At 40.7% G+C, this 22,107-nt stretch overlaps 3 protein-coding genes across 4 annotated transcripts in view; 1 reads left to right on the top strand and 2 right to left on the bottom strand.

Annotated features, from left to right (window-relative positions):
* The window catches only part of MID1 (midline 1), a 789,406-nt gene extending 774,714 nt beyond the window's left edge, over nt 1–14,692 (bottom strand). Inside the window, exon 1 of one of the 2 annotated variants that reach the window (XM_025276522.3) lies at nt 14,655–14,692. The gene's annotated coding sequence lies outside the window, so the exon portion shown is untranslated. The remainder of the gene's footprint in view (nt 1–14,654) is intronic. The other variant, XM_025276517.3, reaches the window with a different exon arrangement.
* Nucleotides 3,847–4,399, top strand: LOC102397112 (60S ribosomal protein L24). Its single transcript, XM_044937364.1, has one exon. The coding sequence runs from the start codon at nt 3,872–3,874 to the stop codon at nt 4,343–4,345; it is 474 nt and encodes a 157-aa protein (XP_044793299.1). The 5' UTR covers nt 3,847–3,871; the 3' UTR covers nt 4,346–4,399.
* Nucleotides 10,946–22,107, bottom strand: part of ARHGAP6 (Rho GTPase activating protein 6) — a 790,573-nt gene continuing 779,411 nt past the window's right edge. Inside the window, exons 18-19 of the mRNA XM_045164531.1 lie at nt 14,655–14,717; nt 10,946–12,096 (exon numbers count right to left, since the gene is read on the bottom strand). The gene's annotated coding sequence lies outside the window, so the exon portion shown is untranslated. The remainder of the gene's footprint in view (nt 12,097–14,654; nt 14,718–22,107) is intronic.

Genomic DNA, 22,107 nt, shown 5'->3' with positions numbered 1-22,107 from the left:
AGAAAGTGAAGAGGAACTAAAAAGCCTCTTGATGAAAGTGAAAGTGGAGAGTGAAAAAGTTGGCCTAAAGCTCAACATTCAGAAAACGAAGATCATGGCATCTGGTCCCATTACTTCATGGGCAATAGATGGGGAAACAGTGGAAACAGTGTCAGACTTTATTTTTTTGGGCTCCAAAATCACTGTAGATGGTGACTGCAGCCATGAAATTAAAAGACGCTTATTCCTTGGAAGGAAAGTTATGACCTACCTAGATAGCATATTGAAAAGCAGAGACATTACTTTGCCAACAAAGGTCCATCTAGTCAAGGCTATGGTTTTTCCTGTGGTCATGTATGGATGTGAGAGTTGGACTGTGAAGAAGGCTGAGTGCCGAAGAATTGATGCTTTTGAACTGTGGTGTTGGAGAAGACTCTTGAGAGTCCCTTGGACTGCAAGGAGATCCAACCAGTCCATTCTGAAGGAGATCAGCTCTGGGATTTCTTTGGAAGGAATGCTGCTAAAGCTGAAACTCCAGTACTTTGGCCACCTCATGTGAAGAGTTGACTCATTGGAAAAGACTCTGATGCTGGGAGGGATTGGGGGCAGGAGGAGAAGGGGACGACAGAGGATGAGATGGCTGGATGGCATCACTGACTCGATGGACATGAGTCTCAGTGAACTCTGGGAGTTGGTGATGGACAGAGAGGCCTGGCGTGCTGCAATTCATGGGGTCGCAAAGAGTCAGACACAACTGAGCGACTGAACTGAACTGAACTGAAGGCTATTGAAGACAATGCCATGAAGATCTTGTTTGACCTTTGCCCACATATGCAGGTAGATACGAAGGATACACTCCTAGAAGCAGAGTCACTGACATAAAGGGTATGTACATTTTCTTTTGTTTTAAACAAACTTTACATACAATCAAATGCATCCTTTTAAAATGTTACACCAAGATAATTAAGGTATAAAACTTTTCTGTTTCAGGAAGCTTTTCCATTATTGAGGAATGTTAAGGCCAACAGATCAAGAGATGACTGCCATTAGAAGAATAGTTTATAACACTCACAGTTCCTGAGAGTGAGAGTACACACTGCGTCCTGGGTGAGCTGGGGAATCAGCAAGGGTGACATAGCTAAGTCAGCAGGTAAGAGACAGAGATGCTGTGGACCCAAGCCTCCTCTGTGGTTTCCTCGGGAAGTAAGTGGGAGGAGCAATGACTTTCATCGGTTATTAGGGAGGGGACTGGAAACACTGGATTGGTTGGTTTGGACTTGAGATGACTCAAATTGGGCTTTCAGAACAAGGTGTGTCTGATATTTCCATACAAGGCAGATGTTAAAGCATCAAGTTTACAGAGTCTAAAAATGTGGCTAACACAATTTCCATTACTGCCAAAGTTCCCTTACAACCCTTTGCAGAAAATCCTTCCTTAACCTCTGCTTCCCGACATGCACTTACCTGCTTCCTGTCCCCATAGTTTCGCCAGTTCTAAAACTTCATATAAATGGGATCAAACAACATGCAACCTTTTGTGCCTGTCTTCTGTTGCTCAGGATACTGTTTTTGAAATTTATTCATGTTGTTTTGTGTAGTAATAGCTCTTTGTTTTCTTTGCTGAGCAGCATTCCATTGCACAGATATATTATAATTTGTTCGTTCATTCATCTCTGATAGACATTAGCATTGTTTCCAGTTTGGAGTTATTATGAATACTGCTGCTTTGAAATGTCTTTCAAATGTTTTTTGTGGGCACAGGTACACATTTCTGTCGGAAAAACACCCAGAGGTAGAATGGGTCCAGGTGTACGTTTACCTTTATAAGAAAGCGCCAAATGGTTTTGCAAAGTGATCGTGCTGTTTTATATTCATAGAGGTGTATGAGAGTTCCAGTTGCTTCAGATCCTCACCAACACTTGATATGGTTAGTTGACATGTGTATTTCGATGAATATTGTTCTCCAAATGTGTAGAGGACACTGCTAGTTGTCCAAATCAACAACTGTCCCCTCCCATCTTCTTCCTACTATCATTAAGTTAAGACTTTCCCAACTTTCCTTCTTCTTCAATGTATTAAAGTCCTAGCCAGGAGGGTATAAATCAAAGTCTGCCAGGACCTACCTGGGCACAGTCTTATTTACCTAATAAAGGGACAGATATGCCAGCACCCCTCCCTTCCTCCCTCCTCTTCATCCTTACCGGCCTCATTGCAGACATGGTTCCAATGCTTGCCACCATGAGGGGAAGGGCAAGAGAATTCCAGCAGACAGTGGCAACCCAGAGCCCTCTAAACCAGCAGTCCAAACATCAAATTATGAGAGAAAAGTGAACCTAGACTTACTGAAGCCATGGTGACCCACATATTATCTTATTTCCAGGATATCAGACTAACATTCCTCACATTCTTTATTACTCATTTACGCAGTACCAAAGGGGATTGCCAGCTGACATACCTAGGGAATACAAGTGTCTGTTTCTCCACATTTCTCCTAATACATGGAATGGTTTTAATATTTACTCTTTTGAGGTTTTAAAAGACATTCACTTAACTGTGGCTGAAGTTTAAAACAACCTCTGTTGTTTAAAAGCCTTTTTTTTTTTTTTTCTGTGACTCACCTATATATGTCTTTTGGGTATTGATTTGTAAAAACTCTGTATCTTAATTAAATCAACTCTTCATCTGTCATATTTGCCATTTATCTTTCAATTTTATGAACTGGAGATTTTTTTTTACTGGTCAGACATTTTTAGTTTTAGTATAACGTTTTTCTGAAGTGAGATGTCCTGCATTCAAGTATTAGGTCACCATTCTAAGGGAAATCACACCTGAAGTTCCAGGGGAGACTGGCTTTCTTGAGTGTGCATACTTCCAATCTTTGTGAACATGAGGCTACCTTCTGCTTTCATCTGAAGGTCATAAGCAGATACGTGGGTCCTCTAAGAGAAGTCCTACTTAAAGCACTGAAAAAATTTTACTTTCTGTGGCTTATAGGAAGGTTGTCCTCATACTTCCAATCTTTTTTAAAACACGTGGGTCCTCTGTGACTTCATCTGTATGATACACATAGATACGTGGTAGGTCCAAGTTGGTCTCCCAAGATCAAACTGTATCTCCCTTTTGATCATCTCTACTAAAATTATTTATTGTAGTTCATGAAATCTCCCAATGCCATTATCAGTCAAGTGTTAAAATGTTATCAACAATTTAAATTATTATTAACATAAAAAATTTAAGAACCATGAACAATCAGCTTAGTGTGGGCTTTTCTTTCTCTCTACGGGATATAAGGGTGGGCGTTTTGTTTTCTTTAACCTACATGAAATTAGAATTTTACAGTACATGCCAAATAAAATCAGCCTTTTCCTCAATCCCGTTTTAATTTTAAACTGCGATTTTGCTTTGGCTCATATTTTAATAAAGTTGGCATTTTTACCTCTTCTGCATCTGGAAATTCCCAGTTGACTTTGTCATGATGTGAACTGAAATCGTAATTCAGTTGGACTGAATTTGCTTTGAGGAATAAACCACTTTTTACATTTTTATGCCCTATGATTTATTGATTTGCAAGATGTGCTATGAAATATACATACTTGTATATGTGTGTGTGTTCACACACAGAGAGTGAAGTTAAAAAAGAAAAGCATTGCATGCATGGTTCAGCTTACTACTAATTTGATTTCTTAATTTAGGGCAGCTCCAAGGAGTTAGAAACGGAAAAAAGTGAACTCAAGAGAGAGGACAAACAAAAAATATATACGCAGACTGCTAAAATACAATTACTTCCATCACATCACTGCTTTTGGAAAATAAGCAGTATTTTTTATGTGTTCAGTATTTAAGAAGAATACATTCCCTTCGCCATCTTTCTTTCTCCCCGGCGCTAGCAGCCATGAAGGTCGAGCTGTGCAGTTTCAGCGGGTACAAGATCTACCCAGGACATGGGAGGCGCTACGCCCGGACCGACGGGAAGGTTTTCCCGTTTCTTAACGCAAAATGTGAGTCAGCATTCCTTTCCAAGAGGAATCCTCGTCAGATCAACTGGACTGTCCTCTACAGAAGAAAACACAAAAAGGGACAGTCGGAAGAAATTCAAAAGAAAAGAACTCGCCGTGCAGTCAAATTCCAAAGGGCCATAACTGGTGCTTCTCTTGCTGATATAATGGCCAAGAGGAATCAGAAACCTGAAGTTAGGAAGGCTCAACGAGAACAAGCTATCAGGGCTGCCAAGGAAGCAAAAAAGGCTAAGCAAGCATCTAAAAAGACAGCAATGGCTGCTGCAAAGGCTCCCACAAAGGCAGCACCTAAGCAAAAGACTGTGAAGCCTGTGAAGGTTTCTGCTCCTCGAGTTGGTGGAAAACGCTAAGTTGGCAGATTGGATTTTTAAATAAAGATCTGACTATAACTAGAAAAAAAAAAAGAAGAATACATTCTGATACATCAGTAACTATAGGCAAATCCATTAGACACTCTAAACCAATGTAACTCTAAAATGTTTGAAATAATGTGACAGCAATTAAAGATGTCAATAGTTCAGTTCAGTCACTCAGTCGTGTCCAACTCTTTGTGACCCCATGGACTGCAGCACGCCAGGCTTCCCTGTCCATCACCAACTGGCCCTGGTTTTTCCCCATTTTTGAAAGTAAACAGGGGTGTCATTTACCAACCAAAGACAGCTGCTCTGCTGATAGCACTTTCTTGTTTGTTTGTTTCAGGTTAAGAGCAGGTGACCAATTGTATTAAAACCATTTACCCAGAATAGGGGAGATTCCTGAAATACAGAACTTTCAGTGCCTGGGAAAGTCTTAGGAAACTGTGATGTTGGTCAGCATAGAGCAGGTTGGTCAACCTGTCTTGAGTGGTACAACTGTACCCTTCTGGGTTTGATATTGGAATATATACCTCTCCTTCATGTGCCCAGACACCATGCCTGGACATGCTCATAGTGTCTAAATGGAAGAAAAAATTCTAAAGCCACAATATTAAAGGTTTTATAAGTTTAAAAGGAGTGTGTTTTGTAGTTTAATGTCTCCAGTCATCAGGATATTGTTATAAACACATTATATTCTGAAGCAAATTGAATTAGAGAAAAACTACCTTCCCTAAGATAAATGTCTAGTCTAAGATGTACATCAACTTGGTGTTTTGCTATGAGGGGAAGAAGGATATTTACAGTATGGGTGGAAGGGCAATATTATGCTCAGAAAGCCACTGTGAAAGCAGCTTCTTTTATTGTTATTAGCACTGAACTCTCTCTCATTGGAAGGACTGGTAACGAAGCTGAAACTCCAATACTTTGGCCGCCTGATGCGAAGAGCCAACTCATTGGAAAAGACCTGACTCATTGGAAAAAACCCTGTTGCTGGGAAAGATTGAGGGCAGGAGGAGAAGGGGACGACAGAGGATGAGATGGTTGGATGGCACCACCGACTCAATGGACAGGAGTTTGAGCAAACTCCGGGAGACAGTGAGGGACAGGGAAGCCTGGTGTGCTGCAGTCCAGGGGGATTGTAAAGAGGCAGACATGACTGAGCAACTGAACAACAAGACCAAGATAATGGAATGCCCATTTTCTGGGAAAAAGCTACCAGTGGCTGACATTTGGGTGGCAACTTTTTAAAAAGCTATACCTGAGGCTGTCACTGACATCCACATTCAGCTAGGCACAGGATCGAAGACCATATCTAAATGCCTCTGATGTGAAGCACAGACTTCTGAAAGGGAGGTATTTACAGTCACCATGTATATGTTCAGTACTTTACAAACAACTAGACACCTCTCTTTATCTGCCCTTCTCCATTGGCCATTTTGCAGGAAAGATTTGGGTTCAAAACTTTTCCATCTACTTTGGAGTTGAGAGCTAGACAAAATGCATAGACAAGGGAGGAGACCTGGCTGGATTTTTTTTATTCTCTAAGAGGAGTCAGGGTGTAATGTCAGCCCAGCCAGGCTTTCCCTTTTGATTCTCATTAAATCTGTTGCTACCCCCAACCCAATTGTAGTAGAGATCCTTCAGGGATTCACAGGGGCAGGTGGAGCTCGGACCTTTCCCACGTGTTTTTTATGCTAATTCCTTCTTCTGATGAATTAGGTGTGTTTGGGCCACCTCACTGACCCTTCTGAGGTTGGGGTTGCACCAGTCAGATCTCCCTTCAGGACAATTTGTGGCCAAGTGTATGGGGAGCAGATAGCCGACAGTGGCTGTACTTACAGATCTGCGATGATATTTCTGCCAAGACTACACTGCCTCGGGACCACTCCCGGCCAAAGAAATGAGGCTAGATTCAAGCCCCTGTCTGATGTGGATTCTCTAATGGGAAAGCTTTGCTCAAGGACTGCCCAGCATCTCGGGCATGATGGTCTCAGAGCTTTGTTACAGACCACAGGGTTCCTGTCCCAATGTTCCTTCCTTCCTTCCTTCCTTCTCCTCACAGGTATTAGACATGCATCATGGATCAAAGGCTCTCCCTACCTATTCCTGCTCTGCTGCCGCTGTTTCATCTTTCAGTCGTGTCCGACTCCTTGCGACCCCATGGACAGTCCCCAGGCTCCTCTGGGATTCTCCTAGGCAAGAGTACTGAAGGGGTTGCCATTCCTTCCTGACCCAGGGATCAGACCCTCGTCTCCTGCTTGGCAGGCAGATTCTTTACCAATGAGGCACCTGGAAAGCCATCCCTGCTCTCTCTCTCCCATATCTTTCATTGGTATTTTCTCCATCTGTGTAGCGGCTTCTCAGATGACTTGAACTGACACATCGTTTTTCTTACTGCTTGATGCTAGAGGCCACTCAAAGTAGCAATGACACAAGGTTCTGTGTTTAGTAGGTTTTTTTTTTTTTTTCCTGAAGGTTGGAGGCAAAGGACAGCATTTACCCTATAACATATTAAATGATGTATAAGTGCATCTTTAGCACTCTTATCCTCAAAATCTTTTCTTTACACCCCATCTTATTATTTCCCATCAATTCTTCCATAGGCTTCAATCTCTTGCCACATCTTTCACATTCCTAGTCTTGCCTTGTTTCTTTGATCGCCACGTGGCACTCAGCATTTGCTATGCCCCCTAAATGCTTGTTAACTTCCCCCTTTACAAACTATGTTATTGGAATATCACCTGCCACAGTTCAATTGGTTTGTTATCTCTCTTCCTAAAAGTGACTGTCAGGCCAGGGCAAAAAAAGACATTTTTTTCCCCAAACCCTACTATGCATATAATGCATGATGCCTCCCAGGTGGTGTTAGTGTTATAGAATCCATGTGCCAATCAATGCAGGAGACACCAGAGATATGGGTGGGGAAGATCCCCTGGAGTAGGAAATGGCAACCCTGTCCATTATTCATGCCTGGGAAATTCCACGGACAGAAGAGCCTGGTGGGCTAGAGTCCATGGAGTCACAAACAGTTGGACACGGCTAAGTGCTCTCTCTCTCTCACACACACACACACACTTTTTTTCCATTGGATTCTTTTTGCATTTGTTAGAATTCAGCTGTGCATATATACGTGCATCTATTAATAGTTTCTCCAATCTATTCCAATGCTATACTTATCTATATTTATATCAATACCACACTGTCTTGATTACAGGAGCTTAATAATAATTCTTGAAACTGGGTAAGGTTATCCCTTTTTCCTACTTTTTAAAGCTAGTTGTGTCCTAGCTTCTTTGCATTTCCATATGAATTTTAGAATCAGTTTGTCAATATCTGCTAAAAAAATTCCTACTGGGATTTTGACTAGGATTGCATTAAATCTATTGATTAATTGTGGTAGATGTGAAATTTTAACAATATTGAGTCTTTTGGCCTTTGAACAAACCATATCTGACTATGTAGGTAATTATTTTCTCTCAAAAATGTTTTACCTGTACATGTCTTTTACATATTTTGTCCAATTTATCCCTAAAGCATTTCACTATTATGGTACTGTAAATGATATTTTTACTTTAATTTCCTACTGTTCCATGTCAGTATGAGTGAAGTCGCTCAGTCGTATCCGACTCTTTGCGACCCCATGGACTGTAGCCACCAGGCTCCTCCGTCCATGGGATTCTCCAGGCAAGAATACTGGAGTGGGTTGCCATTTCCTTCTCCAGGGGATCTTCCTGACCCAAGGATCGAACCCAGGTCTCCTGCATTGCAGGCAGACACTTTAACCTCTGAGCCACCAGGGAAGCCCTTCCATGCCAGTATCAGTTCAGTTCAGTCACTCAGTCGTGTCCGACTCTTTGCAACCCCATGAATCGCAGCACGCCAGGCCTCCCTGTCCATCACCAACTCCCGGAGTTCACTCAGACTCACGTCCATCAAGTCAGTGATGCCATCCAGCCATCTCATCCTCTGTCGTCCCCTTCTCCTCCTGTCCCCAATCCCTCCCAGCATCAGGGTCTTTTCCAATGAGTCAACTCTTCACATGAGGTGGCCAAAGTACTGGAGTTTCAGCTTTAGCAGCATTCCTTCCAAAGAAATCCCAGGGCTGATCTCCTTCAGAATGGACTGGTTGGATCTCCTTGCAGTCCAAGGGACTCTCAAGAGTCTTCTCCAACACCACAGTTCAAAAGCATCAATTCTTCGGTGCTCAGCCTTCTTCACAGTCCAACTCTCACATCCATACATGACCACAGGAAAAACCATAGCCTTCACTAGACGGACCTTTGTTGGCAAAGTAATGTCTCTGCTTTTGAATATGCCATCTAGGTTGGTCATAACTTTCCTTCCAAGGAGTAAGCGTCTTTTAATTTCATGGCTGCAATCACCATCTGCAGTGATTTTGGAGCCCAGAAAAATAAAGTCTGACACAGTTTCCACTGTTTCCCCATCTATTTCCCATGAAGTGATGGGACCAGATGCTGTGATCTTCATTTTCTGAATGTTGAGGAGTACAATTATTTTTGTATATTGATCTTATATCTTGTAACTTTTCCCAACTCACTAGCTCCAGCAGCTTTTTTATAGATCTATCATATTTTCTATATAAACTATCATCTGTAAATAAGACAGTTTAACTTTTTCCTGTCTACTCCTTAGTTCTTTTCCTTAACTAATTTCTCTGGCTAGACTTTCCAGTACAATGTTATATAGAGGTGAGGAAAATGAACATCCTGATCTTATTTTTTATTTTAGAGAGGCAGATTTCATTCTTTCACCATAAGAATGACATTAGCTATGGCTTTCTCATAGATGTCCTTTATCAGATTGTGGAAGTTCCCTTCTGTTCCTATTTGCTGAGAGGTTTTGTCAGGAGTGGATGTTGGATTTTGACAAATGTTATTTCTATGTATATTATCACATAGTTTTTTTTCTTTATTTTTAGTTTATAAATATAGTGAATTATACTGGCTGATTTTCACATTTTATGCCAACCTACATTCCTGGGATTAACATGACAGGGTCATGATGTATTAATCTTTTTATGTATTGTTGGATTTGACTTGTTAAAATTTTATCTAGAATTTTTTTTGAGAAGCACTGGTCTGGCACATAGTAAGTATTCAAAAAATGTTAATGACCCATCAGCTCAAATGCACATACCCTTTCTAGTGTTGCTGTTTTTCTGGAGTCTGATAAACAAAACTACAAAAAAATACACCTACATGGAAGCACCTGGGCAAATTTAATTAACTTGTTCAGAGTTGTCATAGGAATTTAGGTTAAAGTACACATAAACCTAAGCTGAACTTCTATTTCTTAGCTACATGAAAATAATGAGCACATGTCCCTTTCTGTCTGTAACAAAGGGCTTCTCGAGTTGAGGGTTTACTTGCAATCTCAAATTTCTTCCTGGCTTTCTATGTTCAGTTTCAGACTTACCCAAGCAGCAGAAAAGCCTACCTTTTGAAACCATGGCTAATGGGGTATCTTTACACCCACACAGGACAGCAGGGTCAGGCTTCCCGCAGAGAGAACTGGGGAAGCCATCCAAATACATTACATTCTGTTAAATCTCACACTTGAAATCCACTCACTCCAGCTCACACATTATGTACAATTCACATTCTATATACACAAGGCTATTAGGCAAACTGCCTGAATTCCAATGCTTGTCATCTTCTACCCCATTCTTACACGTCAAGGAAAAACAAGGACAACTGTGTGCAAGAGCAGAATCACTGTCTTCAGATCGAGTCTTCTGTGTCATCATCTTCCAATATTTCTTGAGTTAGTGTCATGGGCTATGTAACTTGGCCATTCAACATGCCCAGTCAAAGGAAAAGTTGTTCTTTTTCTTACTACCCATGGACTGTTTACACAACAGCTAGATGGAAAGAGACCTCCAACTCTGGGTACACAGCTGAGTTTTAGGAGGCCTGGGAGAAGGAACATGGCAGAAGAATTAGCAAATGTAGGTGGGTGTAGACGGGGCTGTCCATTGGGGCTATAACATACAATGAAATACAATCTAAAAGCAATGTATAGAAAACAATGTTTAAGCTTAGCACGTTTGTGCCTAAGAAACTTGATTGTTTAGTTACATTCCATACTAGGAAGAAGCCTTCAGGATGTGGGAGCAATTTAATCCTGCGGTCTCAAATACCTGTAAAGCAGGCTGGGTGGGGCTTCCAGTTTATATTCTGACCATCTTCTGAATGATCCCTTTTGGGGTTCAAGACTGGCTACTATAACTTAATCTCGTATTTGTAATCAGCTTCAGCCATGGTTGAATGGAAGTATATTTCTAAAATGAATCATAGCCTTACTGTTTACCTAATCTTTTTCCCTTCTCTTGCTCTCTATTTGCCATTATAAATTAGTAGAAGTCTTGCTTACTGGGAGATATTGCTAAGAAAGCTCTGAGCAATTTCTCATGAAATATTTCTAAATTTAAGCATTCAGTAAAAAATGAAGCCTTTTAAAAAAACTCCATGTCTTATGACCAACTTAGTTGGCATGCATATGCTGTCATTCAACTTTTCAGGGAACGCTATGTGGGTATCCAATGCAAAGTTTCAGATTTTGAAACAGTAAAGCTTTGGTGAGCAAAGATAATCTCTCATATTTATTTCTTAGATACCAAAATATCCAAGACAATGCATGTCACATTATACAACTTCTATAAATACTTACAAAGAATTTGAAAAATTGTGTATTTAGGGTAATGCTTTTTGTTGTTTGGACATTTACTCCAACGGTTTCCTTAACTCTTTGTTTTCCATGATTTTTATCACAAATTCTTCTTTCACTCTAATGGGACGTGGATGTTCTTTTTAAAAAATACATACAAATTTATAAATTTAAGTATTATATATTTTAAATCTTCATATTTATGTATTGGTGTATTATTTCCTTCTGAAAACACAGTTAGGCAAAATCATGAAAATAGGCTATTGCCAGAGACCACATTCTGTGTGCTGAACAATATTTTGGCAGGACTTTCTGAGCTCTGACCTCCCTGGAAGGAGAAAGCACAGAGTGGCAGATATGCTAAGCTGACACTTCTAATGATAATCTCTCTTGAATTGGGAAGGCAAATTGAACTGTGAAAACACGTATCTTCAACTGGAACAGTTTGGGCTACAAGAAGCAACAGAGAATGCAAAGCAGCTCATCTTCAGAAAATTAGGTTTGGGGGAAGATTTCAGGAGACATAACCTGGACCAAGTGCCCAATGCCTCAGTTCAGTGATTAAATACTCTGGTGTGTAAAGTTTGCATGTTTGGAAGGCCCAAAAGCTCACATTCAAGTTTCATTGCAAAAGGAGTGCTATGAAGTCACAGGCAATATCATGTTTAGGTATCTGGATTACCTGTTTCTCTCTTCCTCTCCATTCCAGAGTTAATAAAGAGCCAACAAAAGTAATAGACAATAGGGGCAACATCAAACTCAAAGAAGTGGAAAGGAGAGACGAGCAGCATCTGCTGGAACTGTTGGAGGGAAAGCACCAAATACAAAAGAATGATGTGAACCAGGTAGAACAATTCAAGTTGGAAAGGAAGACACATGTATACCTGTGGCTGATTCATGTTGATGTATGACAAAAACCATCACAATATTGTAAAACAATAATTACCCTCTAATTAAAATGCATATATAAAAGGAAGACGAATGTCAGACATTTCCAGAAGGAGCAGAGCTGGAATCATCAGTCAGGAGGAAAGAGAAGAGAATGCTTCAAGGAAATCCTGAAAGAAAACATGACTCAATGAGTATCTTGGACTCAAGTCCCTTAGCCTCTCCATGTCTCAACATCCTCCTTTGTACTCCCTTCCAGGGAGTCACACTGGCACACTCTGATAACTGAAAGTCTGGGAACAGAAATATACTTGCATATATTTTTAATGATATCAAAGTCTTATCCAAATTTGAAATGTAACATGGCATCCTTTAAATGCACCCCTTGTGCTTTATTTCAGTAGTTTCTTCAGAATGAAAAATTTCATTTGGAAACCAACCAGTAAGCACAAAATAAAATGAATGTGGTGAAAGTTGTCAGTAGGCTTTCATGTATGTGTCAATAGTGAAACGGATTGTCTCATTTGTTTAATATGTCAGTTTTGGGTCAGCCCCTCCATAAATATGCTTTTCACACCTAAGAAAGACCAAGAAAGGAATATTTTTAAACTGGGCTAACTGGATGTGCCCAAAGCCTTGTCAGAAGCTCTGAACCCTTGAAAGCCTTGGTTCTCAGTGTACGAGTCATATGACACAAATTTAATCCAATGCTGCAGTCTGTTATTTAAAGAAACATGTTCTTATCTCTTCTTGGTTTGTCTTTTTTTTACTTCAGTGTAAGGAAATTTCTTCATATCTAGCAAAAGTGTCTGTGTGGTAGAGAGGAGACAGAAAGAGGTGGAATGGGAAAAAGGAAATATTCTTGTGATGGGTAAGGGGGAGTTCCAGAAATATTTTCCATGCAAGTTTCCACACCAAGCCAATGGTAATGAGGACTTGTTACATGCCAGGCACTGGGTGAGGCATACAAGGCACCATGCTAGATAGACATCAAAGAGACAGCAAAGAAACACAACAGCTTGGCAGCCACTCTGACTTAAAACCCCATTTGCACAGGCTTCAGAGAGCCGGTCATCTCCTGGGGAGGCTTTGGCATGGACAGAAGAAAACATCAAAGACACTCCAGACTTCAAATCCCTTCCAAGGGTGCGATCAGCAGGACAGGAAATGGGAAAGTCATCCTAGAAGGGATTTGGAAGGGAAGACGCTCATCCAAGGACACCTCTGGCCCTGTGCATGAGCTGTTGCCATGTGCACATTCAACAGACGTGATGCAGTGAACAGCTTGGCACCCAGTCAGTAGCAAGCCTTGCCCTAGGTCCCCACCGAGAAACTGCAGGGAACAAGGCGAATGAGAGAAGAGAATTCATTGAGAGTGTTTTGTCATCGACATGGTCGACTTAATATTTTTAAAGGATCCCATGGAACAAGAAAGCCAAGTTCTAAAACAACAGAAGCATAAATAAATATCCAAAGATAGAAGCCCAAAGGGATGGGAGAAAACCAAATTCAACCATGAGAAAATGAACAGATAGGGTTTACCTGAAATACTATCTGGCAGGCTAGACTAAAAACTCCTGGTAACCCAGCAGGGTTATTCATGCTTATGGCACCTCATTATGACCAGGGAACCAAAAGCTGCCAACACACACAAGGAAAGACCTTTGATTTCATGTCACTGGGAAATAATGACAGACTATGAAATCTGCCTGTGCACAGAGCCCAAACAAGGCTGAAATTTCACATGTGGCCTGTCACTGAAAGAAGATGGCAAAAATGAACTTGGTCATGCTTTTTCTCAAAACACTGGTTCCTACAAAAGCAAGGGATAGGAACTTTCTTGAAGAGATAGGAACATTAAGGCGAATATTATGGGACATATGGGATGTATATTGATTGTACGTACTGTATGTTGATTCACTCAAACCATACACACTATCTACGTACATATGTATCATTTGTGTCTTAAAATAAAATATAAATGTAAATTTTTAAACATGTATTTTAAATCAAACAAAGCTAAGATTTTAAAGTAAGGCCACAACAAGTGGGAAATTTTAAGATGAGCCTCCAAGCTCAAGCGATCCTTTCTCGCGGATGCCTAGCTAGCAAGGATGCACACGGGCTGGTGTGGTTTGGAGGTCATGTACCAGTCAAACTTGGAGTTTCCTGAGTGAAACCTTCAAGCGTTAGACACCAGCCTTGGTACTAAGTATCAGTATGACTGAGAAAAGATCCAGACCTCAAGAAACATGAGCATAATATCAGTACTTACCTTATATGGCGATTGTGGAGACTGAGATAATATATGTTAATCACTAAACTGAACCCCAGAACATATTAGAGACTCAATAAACATTCACTAGTAATATACTAAATCTATTATAAATCTATAAACAGAGATAATCTGTGCCGCATATCACTTTATCATGCCCACAGCAACTAACAAACAGTAATCAGTAGTATTTAGTACATGTCTGTTATTTGATTTAGAACTTAGATGATCCACAACTTACTTGATTCCCTAAGTCTTACAATATAAACAGACATATAAAACAGAACATTTCATTTTTTCTATGTGGTCATTTCCATCAGTTATTAAACAAATTCATTTTTCACTGTACCTATTTTTTAATTTCATCTTCTTACAACAGAGAAAATGTCTGTTCCTTGTCATCAGTATTAAATCCCATAAACAAATCTCTAGATGTCAACACAATATTAGTACCTTGGAATAATGTTCCTCAAGATTTCTTCAAGGAGCAGATTCTCCAGATGTAAATAGGCATCTCTATTTAAAAAAAAAAAAAAAAGGACTCTATTAAAGTTAATTTAAAATGTTGGATTAAATAATGTTAATCAGATATGTAGGATTTAACAGAGCCTTAAATATGCTAATGTGTGCTATGGATCTCCAAGAGATGAACATAAAATTGCACATTTCCCCAAATTACTTGTCCACGCAACTCCTTTTTTATGGCATTACCTCTTGCATAGAACTATGATCCCTAGACAGAACTAATGCTCTGTGATAGGCAGTTTGGGACATGCTATATTAGAGAGAATCCCTTAACTCTGAGGATTTTACCCTGAAAAGTGGGGTCAAAATTTCCTGAGAACACAGTTACTTTTCTCCTCCAATCGTCTGCATAGAAAGCAGTGGTAGTTATAAAATGTCAGTGATCTAAGCCCAGGGTTGATGGTGATATTTAATCATTGTTTTCAGGATTTAACTGTTTATTAAATACATTGTTACAGCTCATTCAACCCATTTTTGCTCCAAGATGAGCAGAGGTTTTCATCTCTCTTCTGAACTAAGGGAACTAATCCTCTGGATGAAAAATTATTTTTCGGCAGACTAGCCATTTCTTTTCCTTTTGTTAAATTCAAGTAAGTGATTGTAATAAAATCTGCTGAGTGGGAAGGCGCCTTCTGCCTATATAAGCTCAGAAAATCCAAGTGAATATTAGTACCATTTTCAGTCAAGGTTATCACTGATTCTGGAATTGCATAATGCTAACCATGTCATCAGAGAATACAATGAAAGATAGCAAAATCTACATGCGTATCATACTTTTCACAGTTATTTAAGCCTACATTCCAATTCCCTCTCTTGATCAGTATTTCCTGAGCTTTAGGATAATGATCACCCATGGAACTTGGGATAAATAGCAATTCTTGGGTTCTATCAGCTCATGTGTTTTTGAAATATTTCCCCGGTGAGGTGTATGAACAAGCACCTCTGGGAAACTCAACCTTGACTGCACATTATGAACCTTTATTTTTTTTGAAAACACCAGAATCCTAACAGAAACCCTATTGAATCAGAAGTTGCAAAGGTGGGCTGGGTAATTGTATTTTTAAATGTCTAAGAAATAGAACCAGCTCTCTAAGGGGAACTGTGGCTCTACACTTCTGGTTCATCCATTGACAAAGCCAGAGATGGAATTACAAGGCAGCTCCTCCAACATATAGTCCCAGGCTTCTTCCATGGGATCCATTACTATTGGCCACAAGGTTCTGACCAGCGAGGCATGCTATACATGGGGAAAGCTTGAATATCCACTGAATGAGGAAGGAAGGAATGTCAAGTGTAATATCTAAAACTAAACAAACAGTATCTTTGGAAAATAGTCAGAGGTGGAAGCAGGGAAATTTGTCCAAAGAGCCCCAACAGGGTTTAATGAAGAGGTTCTTGTGCTCATTTTCATGTGCTAACTTTACTTTACCTTCCAGTATTTTCTGTCGTGTAAAATAGCTCCTTAGATTTTTAGTCTGTGACGTGAAATACCTTCTCAAACTTCACCATGCAGTTTTCTGATTGGTGATGTGGTTGCCCAATATAGTTCCATTTGTTTGGATCCCCACCCTCTGGGCTTCCCTGGTGGCTCAGTGGTAACGAATCAGCCTGCAAATGCAGGAGATGCTGGTTTGATCCCTGGGTCAGGAAGATCCCTCGGAAAATGAAGTGGCAACCCACTCCAGTATTCTTGCCTGGAGAATCCCATGGCAGCCGACAGCTCAGGGCGTTGCAAAGAGTGGAACATGACTGAAGTAACTAAGCATGCACACACTAGTAAAAGTATAGAACTTATTCAGATTTCACCAGTTTTCCCACTAATGTCCTTCTTTTGTTCTAGGATCCCACCCAAGATTCTACATTGCATTCAACTGTCACTTGTCCTTAGTCTCTTCTGATATGTGAAAGTTTTCCAGATCTTGACACTTTTGAAGAACACTGGTTGCTTATTTTGTTAGAATGCCCCTCAGTATGGGTCTGTGTGATGTCTTCTGTGAGGTTATGCATTTGGGGCAAGAATACTATTGAAGCAATGGGCACTTCTCAGGGTATCATATCTGGGGGTGCCTGATGTTCACGGGTATTACTAGGGATGTTAACTTTGATCACCTGGCTAAGGTAGTGTCTGCCAGAATTCTCCACTGTAACTATTCTTTCCTTTGTGATTACTACATATCTTAGGAGAGATACTGTTAAGTTGTGTGTCCGTCTCTTTGTAACCCCGTGGACTGTAGCCCACCAGGCTCCTCTGTCCATGGAATCCTCCAGGCAAGAATACTGGAGTGGGTTGCCATTCCATTCTCCAAGGGATCTTCCCAACCCAGGGATCGAACCTGTGTCTGCTGCTTTGCAGGCAGATTCTTTACCATCTGAGCCAGAATTCTTCCATAAGGAAGAGTATAGCTTCCTTCCTCCCCACACCCATTTAAGACAAGAGACTAAAGGGCAAACACAGGCTACACAATTTTAGGTAGACCAGTAGGACAGCATGCATAGCAGATTGGGTCTTCAAAACATGATGCTACACCTGCATTCCCTGGGGAGCATTCCCTGGGGAGATTCTACCCTAAAGACTAGCAAAACACATATTAGACCTGGAATATCCTAGAGTTTAACCCTAAATGCAGAGCTAGGGTAGAGATGGCAGCATAGTGGTGATGATGCGAGGAGGAGTGTTTCTGGAGGTATCCACCTGAAAAAACTGTTAATGCTTGTTGTTTTTCAGTCACTAAGTCATATCTGACCTTTTTTGTAACCCCATGGATGGTAGCCCGCCAGGCTCCTCTGTCCATGGGATTCTCCAGGCAAGAATACTGGAGTGGGTTGCAATTTCCTTCTCCAGGGGAATCTTCCCAACCCAGGGATTGAACCTGCGTCTCTTGCATTGGCAGGTAGATTCTTTACCACTGAGCCACTTGGGAAGCCTGTGTTAATGCTAGTCAGGAATAAGAGAATTTCTGGGGTTCAGAGAATATATGCAGAAAAGGTTAAATAGGCTGATGGCAATTGGATGCTTGGTAAAAAACCAAGTTGTTACTAAGAGAGTCCAGAGAAAAGGTGGCAGGGCCAGTGAAGAAATTCTAGAAAGAACAGAGGCTAAGATCTCATGAGGCTTAGGACTGGAAACTGAGGAATCTGGGTGAAAGCAAGGAAGCCAGCAAGTGTGACAGAATGGGAAAACAGAAAACCTAGTATCATCAGAATTGTTCCCTGTGAAGGGCAGGAGAATAAATATTTTGGGTTTGTAGGCTGTAAAAGGCTCTGTCCCACAACTCAGCTTTGCAGCTGCAGTGTGAATGCAGCTATGAACAGCATGGAAAGAAATGGGCACAGTAGGCTTGGTCCTGCAGCGGGTCAATTTGGCCTGTGGATCTTAGTTTGCCAATTATGAAGCTGCTACTGCTAAGTCACTTCAGTCATGTCCGACTCTGTGCAACCCCATAGACGGCAGCCCACCAGGCTCCCCCGTCCCTGGGATTCTCCAGGCAAGAACACTGGAGTGGGTTGCCATTTCCTTCTCCAATGCAGGAAAGTGAAAAGTGAAAGTGAAGTCGCTCAGTCGTGTCCGACTCTTAGCGACCCCATGGACTGCAGCCTACCAGGCTCCTCCGTCCATGGGATTTTTCAGGCAGGAGTACTGGAGGGGGGTGCCATTGCCTTCTCCGAATTATGAAGCAAATAAAGCCAATAGCATAACTGGAGCCAAAATGTCCTTTAGGCTCTATACAAAGTACCTCTTAGTTGGTCTTGTCTTCACTTAAAGACCTCCTCAAGTGGCAGAGAACCAACAAAATGACTACAGTCACTTCAAACAAGGTAAAGCACTTTGGGGGATTCTTGACAATAAGGGGTCTTGGGGTTACTCTAGTTATTGCTCTGTTTCTAGATAAAGGAGTGAGCATTACCTTGAAATGTAACCAAATTACTTATGTTTATAATACATTCGCACCCAAATTAGATACATAATATGCTTTTATTTGGAAGTCAAATTTTAGAAGTGCTTTATGTTGAGGTTTCTTAAGATATTTTGAACCAAAATTCAATATAAACCACTATTATTATTAAACAGCCTCTTAACTTGAAATTTTATGATATGAGTAATTTGAACCAAGTTCTTGCCTTAAATTATTTCAGTAAGTTGAAATAAAGGAAACACTAACATTCTCTCCAGCCTTTGATTCATCTCTGGCCTGATGTTTTGTTTAACGTTCTCCTTAAACATTATACCTTTGAAATACAAGCTTTTACATCATAATGGTGGCTAAATAGAGGAGGATGAACCCAAGAACTTCAAATCATTTTGCTCTAGGAGAGTTAGAATATAGAGAAAACATTAAACTAACTCCTTTAGGAGTGAGATATCAATTCTATTTTCCTTGTACCCTCTGGGCTTTTCTTGAAGCTTTGAAATCCCTTCTCTATAACTGGAATTCCTGTGAAGATATTTCTGTGTATTTATTCTCAAGTAGCATCAAAAACATTTTAGAATTCTTTGATAACTTAATTTTATATTACTTTATAATTTTAGCAGCTTTGAAAGTTATTTGGATGCAAACCTAAGGCAAGACAGGAAAAATGCAAAGCTGCTCATCTGCGAGATAAACAGAGAAAAATACCTTTCAATATTTTCAGTTTCCATAATGTCTTAGTAGTTCTCTGGAAATTTAACTTCGAGCCTGTATCATACTTTGCACTTCCCTGATGGCTCAGTGGTAAAGAATCTGCCTGCAATGCAGGAGACGTGCATTCGATCCCTGGGTTGGGAAGATCCTCTGGAGAAGGAAATCTTAACCCACTCCAGTATTCTTGCCTGAAAAATCCCACAGACAGAGGAGCCTAGAGGACTACAGTCCATGGGGTTGCAAAAGTCTTGGACGTGACTTAGCGACTAAACAAACAAAAACAATTGTACTTTGAAGATTTGATTTGAAGTAAAAGAGCCAATTTTAGCAAAATATCAAGATGTTTGTCCATTTTACATTTTATTTGTCCTTTTCATTATAGGGGACTGGAATGCAAAAGTAGGAAGTCAAGAAACACCTGGAGTAACAGGCAAATTTGGCCTTGGAATACGGAATGAAGCAGGGCAAAGACTAATAGAGTTTTGCCAAGAAAATGCACTGGTCATAACAAACACCCTCTTCCAACAACACAAGAGAAGACTCTATACATGGACATCACCAGATGGTCAACACTGAAATCAGATTGATTATATTCTTTGCAGCCAAAGATGGTGAAATTCAGCTCTATACAGTCAGCAAAAACAAGACCAGGAGCTGACTGTGGCTCAGACCATGAACTCCTTATTGCCAAATTCAGACTTAAATTGAAGAAAGTAGGGAAAACCACTAGGCCATTCAGGTATGACCTAAATCAAATCCCTTATGATTATACAGTGGAAGTGAGAAATAGATTTAAGGGACTAGATCTGATAGAGTGCCTGATGAACTATGGAATGAGGTTCATGACATTGTACAGGAGACAGGGATCAAGACCATTCCCAGAGAAAAGAAACGCAAAAAAGCAAAATGGCTGTCTGGGGAGGCCTTACAAATACCTGTGAAAAGAAGAGAAGTGAAAAGCAAAGGAGAAAAGGAAAGATATAAACATCTGAATGCAGAGTTCCAAAGAATAGCAAGAAGAGATAAGAAAGCCTTCCTCAGCGATCAATGCAAAGAAATAGAGGAAAACAACAGAATGGGAAAGACTAGAGATCTCTTCAAGAAAATAAGAGATACCAAAGGAACATTTCATGCAAAGATGAGCTCGATAAAGGACAGAAATGGTATAGACCTAACAGAAGCAGAAGATATTAAAAAGATATGGCAAGAATACACAGAAGAACTGTACAAAAAAGATCTTCATGACCCAGATAATCACAATGGTGTGATCACTGACCTAGAGCCAGACATCCTGGAATGTAAAGTCAAGTGGGCCTTAGAAAGCATCACTACGAACAAAGCTAGTGGAGGTGATGGAATTCCAATTGAGCTACTCCAAATCCTGAAAGATGATGCTGTGAAAGTGCTGCACTCAATATGCCAGCAAATTTGGAAAACTCAGCAGTGGCCACAGGACTGGAAAAGGTCAGTTTTCATTCCAATCCCACAGAAAGGCAATGCCAAAGAATGCTCAAACTACCACACAATTGCACTCATCTCACATGCTAGTAAAATAATGCTCAAAATTCTCCAAGCCAGGCTTCAGCAATATGTGAACCATGAACTTCCTGATGTTCAAGCTGGTTTTAGAAAAGGCAGAGGAACCAGAGATCAAATTGCCAACATCTGCTGGATCATGGAAAAAGCAAGAGAGTTCCAGAAAAACATCTATTTCTGCTTTATTGACTATGCCAAAGCCTTTGACTATGGGGATCACAATAAACTGTGGAAAATTCTGAAAGAGATGGAAATACCAGACCACCTGATCTGCCTCTTGAGAAATTTGCATGCAGGTCAGGAAGCAACAGTTAGAACTGGACATGGAACAACAGACTGGTTCCAAATGGGGAAAGGAGTACGTCAAGGCTGTATATAGTCACCCTGCTTATTTAACTTCTATGCAGAGTACATCATGAGAAACGCTGGACTGGAAGAAGCACAAGCTGGAATCAAGATTGCCGGGAGAAATATCAATAACCTCAGATATGCAGATGACACCACTCTTATGGCAGAAAGTGAAGAGGAACTCAAAAGCCTCTTGATGAAAGTGAAAGAGGAGAGTGAGAAAGTTGGCTTAAAGCTCAACATTCAGAAAACGAAGATCATGGCATCCGGTCCCACCACTTCATGGGAAATAGATGGGAAAACAGTGTCAGACTTTATTTTTCTGGGCTCCAAAATCACTGCAGATGGTGACTGCAGCCGTGAAATTAAAAGGCGCTTACTCCTTGGAAGGAAAGTTATGACCAACCTAGATAGCATATTCAAAAGCAGAGACATTACTTTGCCAACAAAGGTTCATCCAGTCAAGGCTATGGTTTTTCCTGTGGTCATGTATGGATGTGAGAGTTGGACTGTGAAGAAGGCTGAGCACTGAAGAATTGATGCTTCTGAACTGTGGTGTTGGAGAAGACTCTTGAGAGTCCCTTGGACTGCAAGGAGATCCAACCAGTCCATTCTGAAGGAGATCAGCCCTGGGATTTCTTTGGAAGGAATGATGCTAAAGCTGAAACTCCAGTACTTTGGCCACCTCATGCGAAGAGTTGACTCATTGGAAAAGACTCTGACGCTGGGAGGGATTGGGGGCAGGAGGAGAAGGGGATGACAGAGGATGAGATGGCTGGATGGCATCACTGACTTGATGGACGTGAGTCTGAGTGAACTCCGGGAGTTGGTGATGGACAGGGAGGCCTGGCATGCTGTGATTTATGGGGTCGCAA

Source organism: Bubalus bubalis, chromosome X (genome assembly GCF_019923935.1).
Source record: "Bubalus bubalis isolate 160015118507 breed Murrah chromosome X, NDDB_SH_1, whole genome shotgun sequence".
Classification (NCBI taxonomy): Eukaryota; Metazoa; Chordata; class Mammalia; order Artiodactyla; family Bovidae; genus Bubalus; species Bubalus bubalis.
Note: the sequence above shows the minus strand (reverse complement) of the source record. Positions and strands in the feature narration are given on the sequence as shown.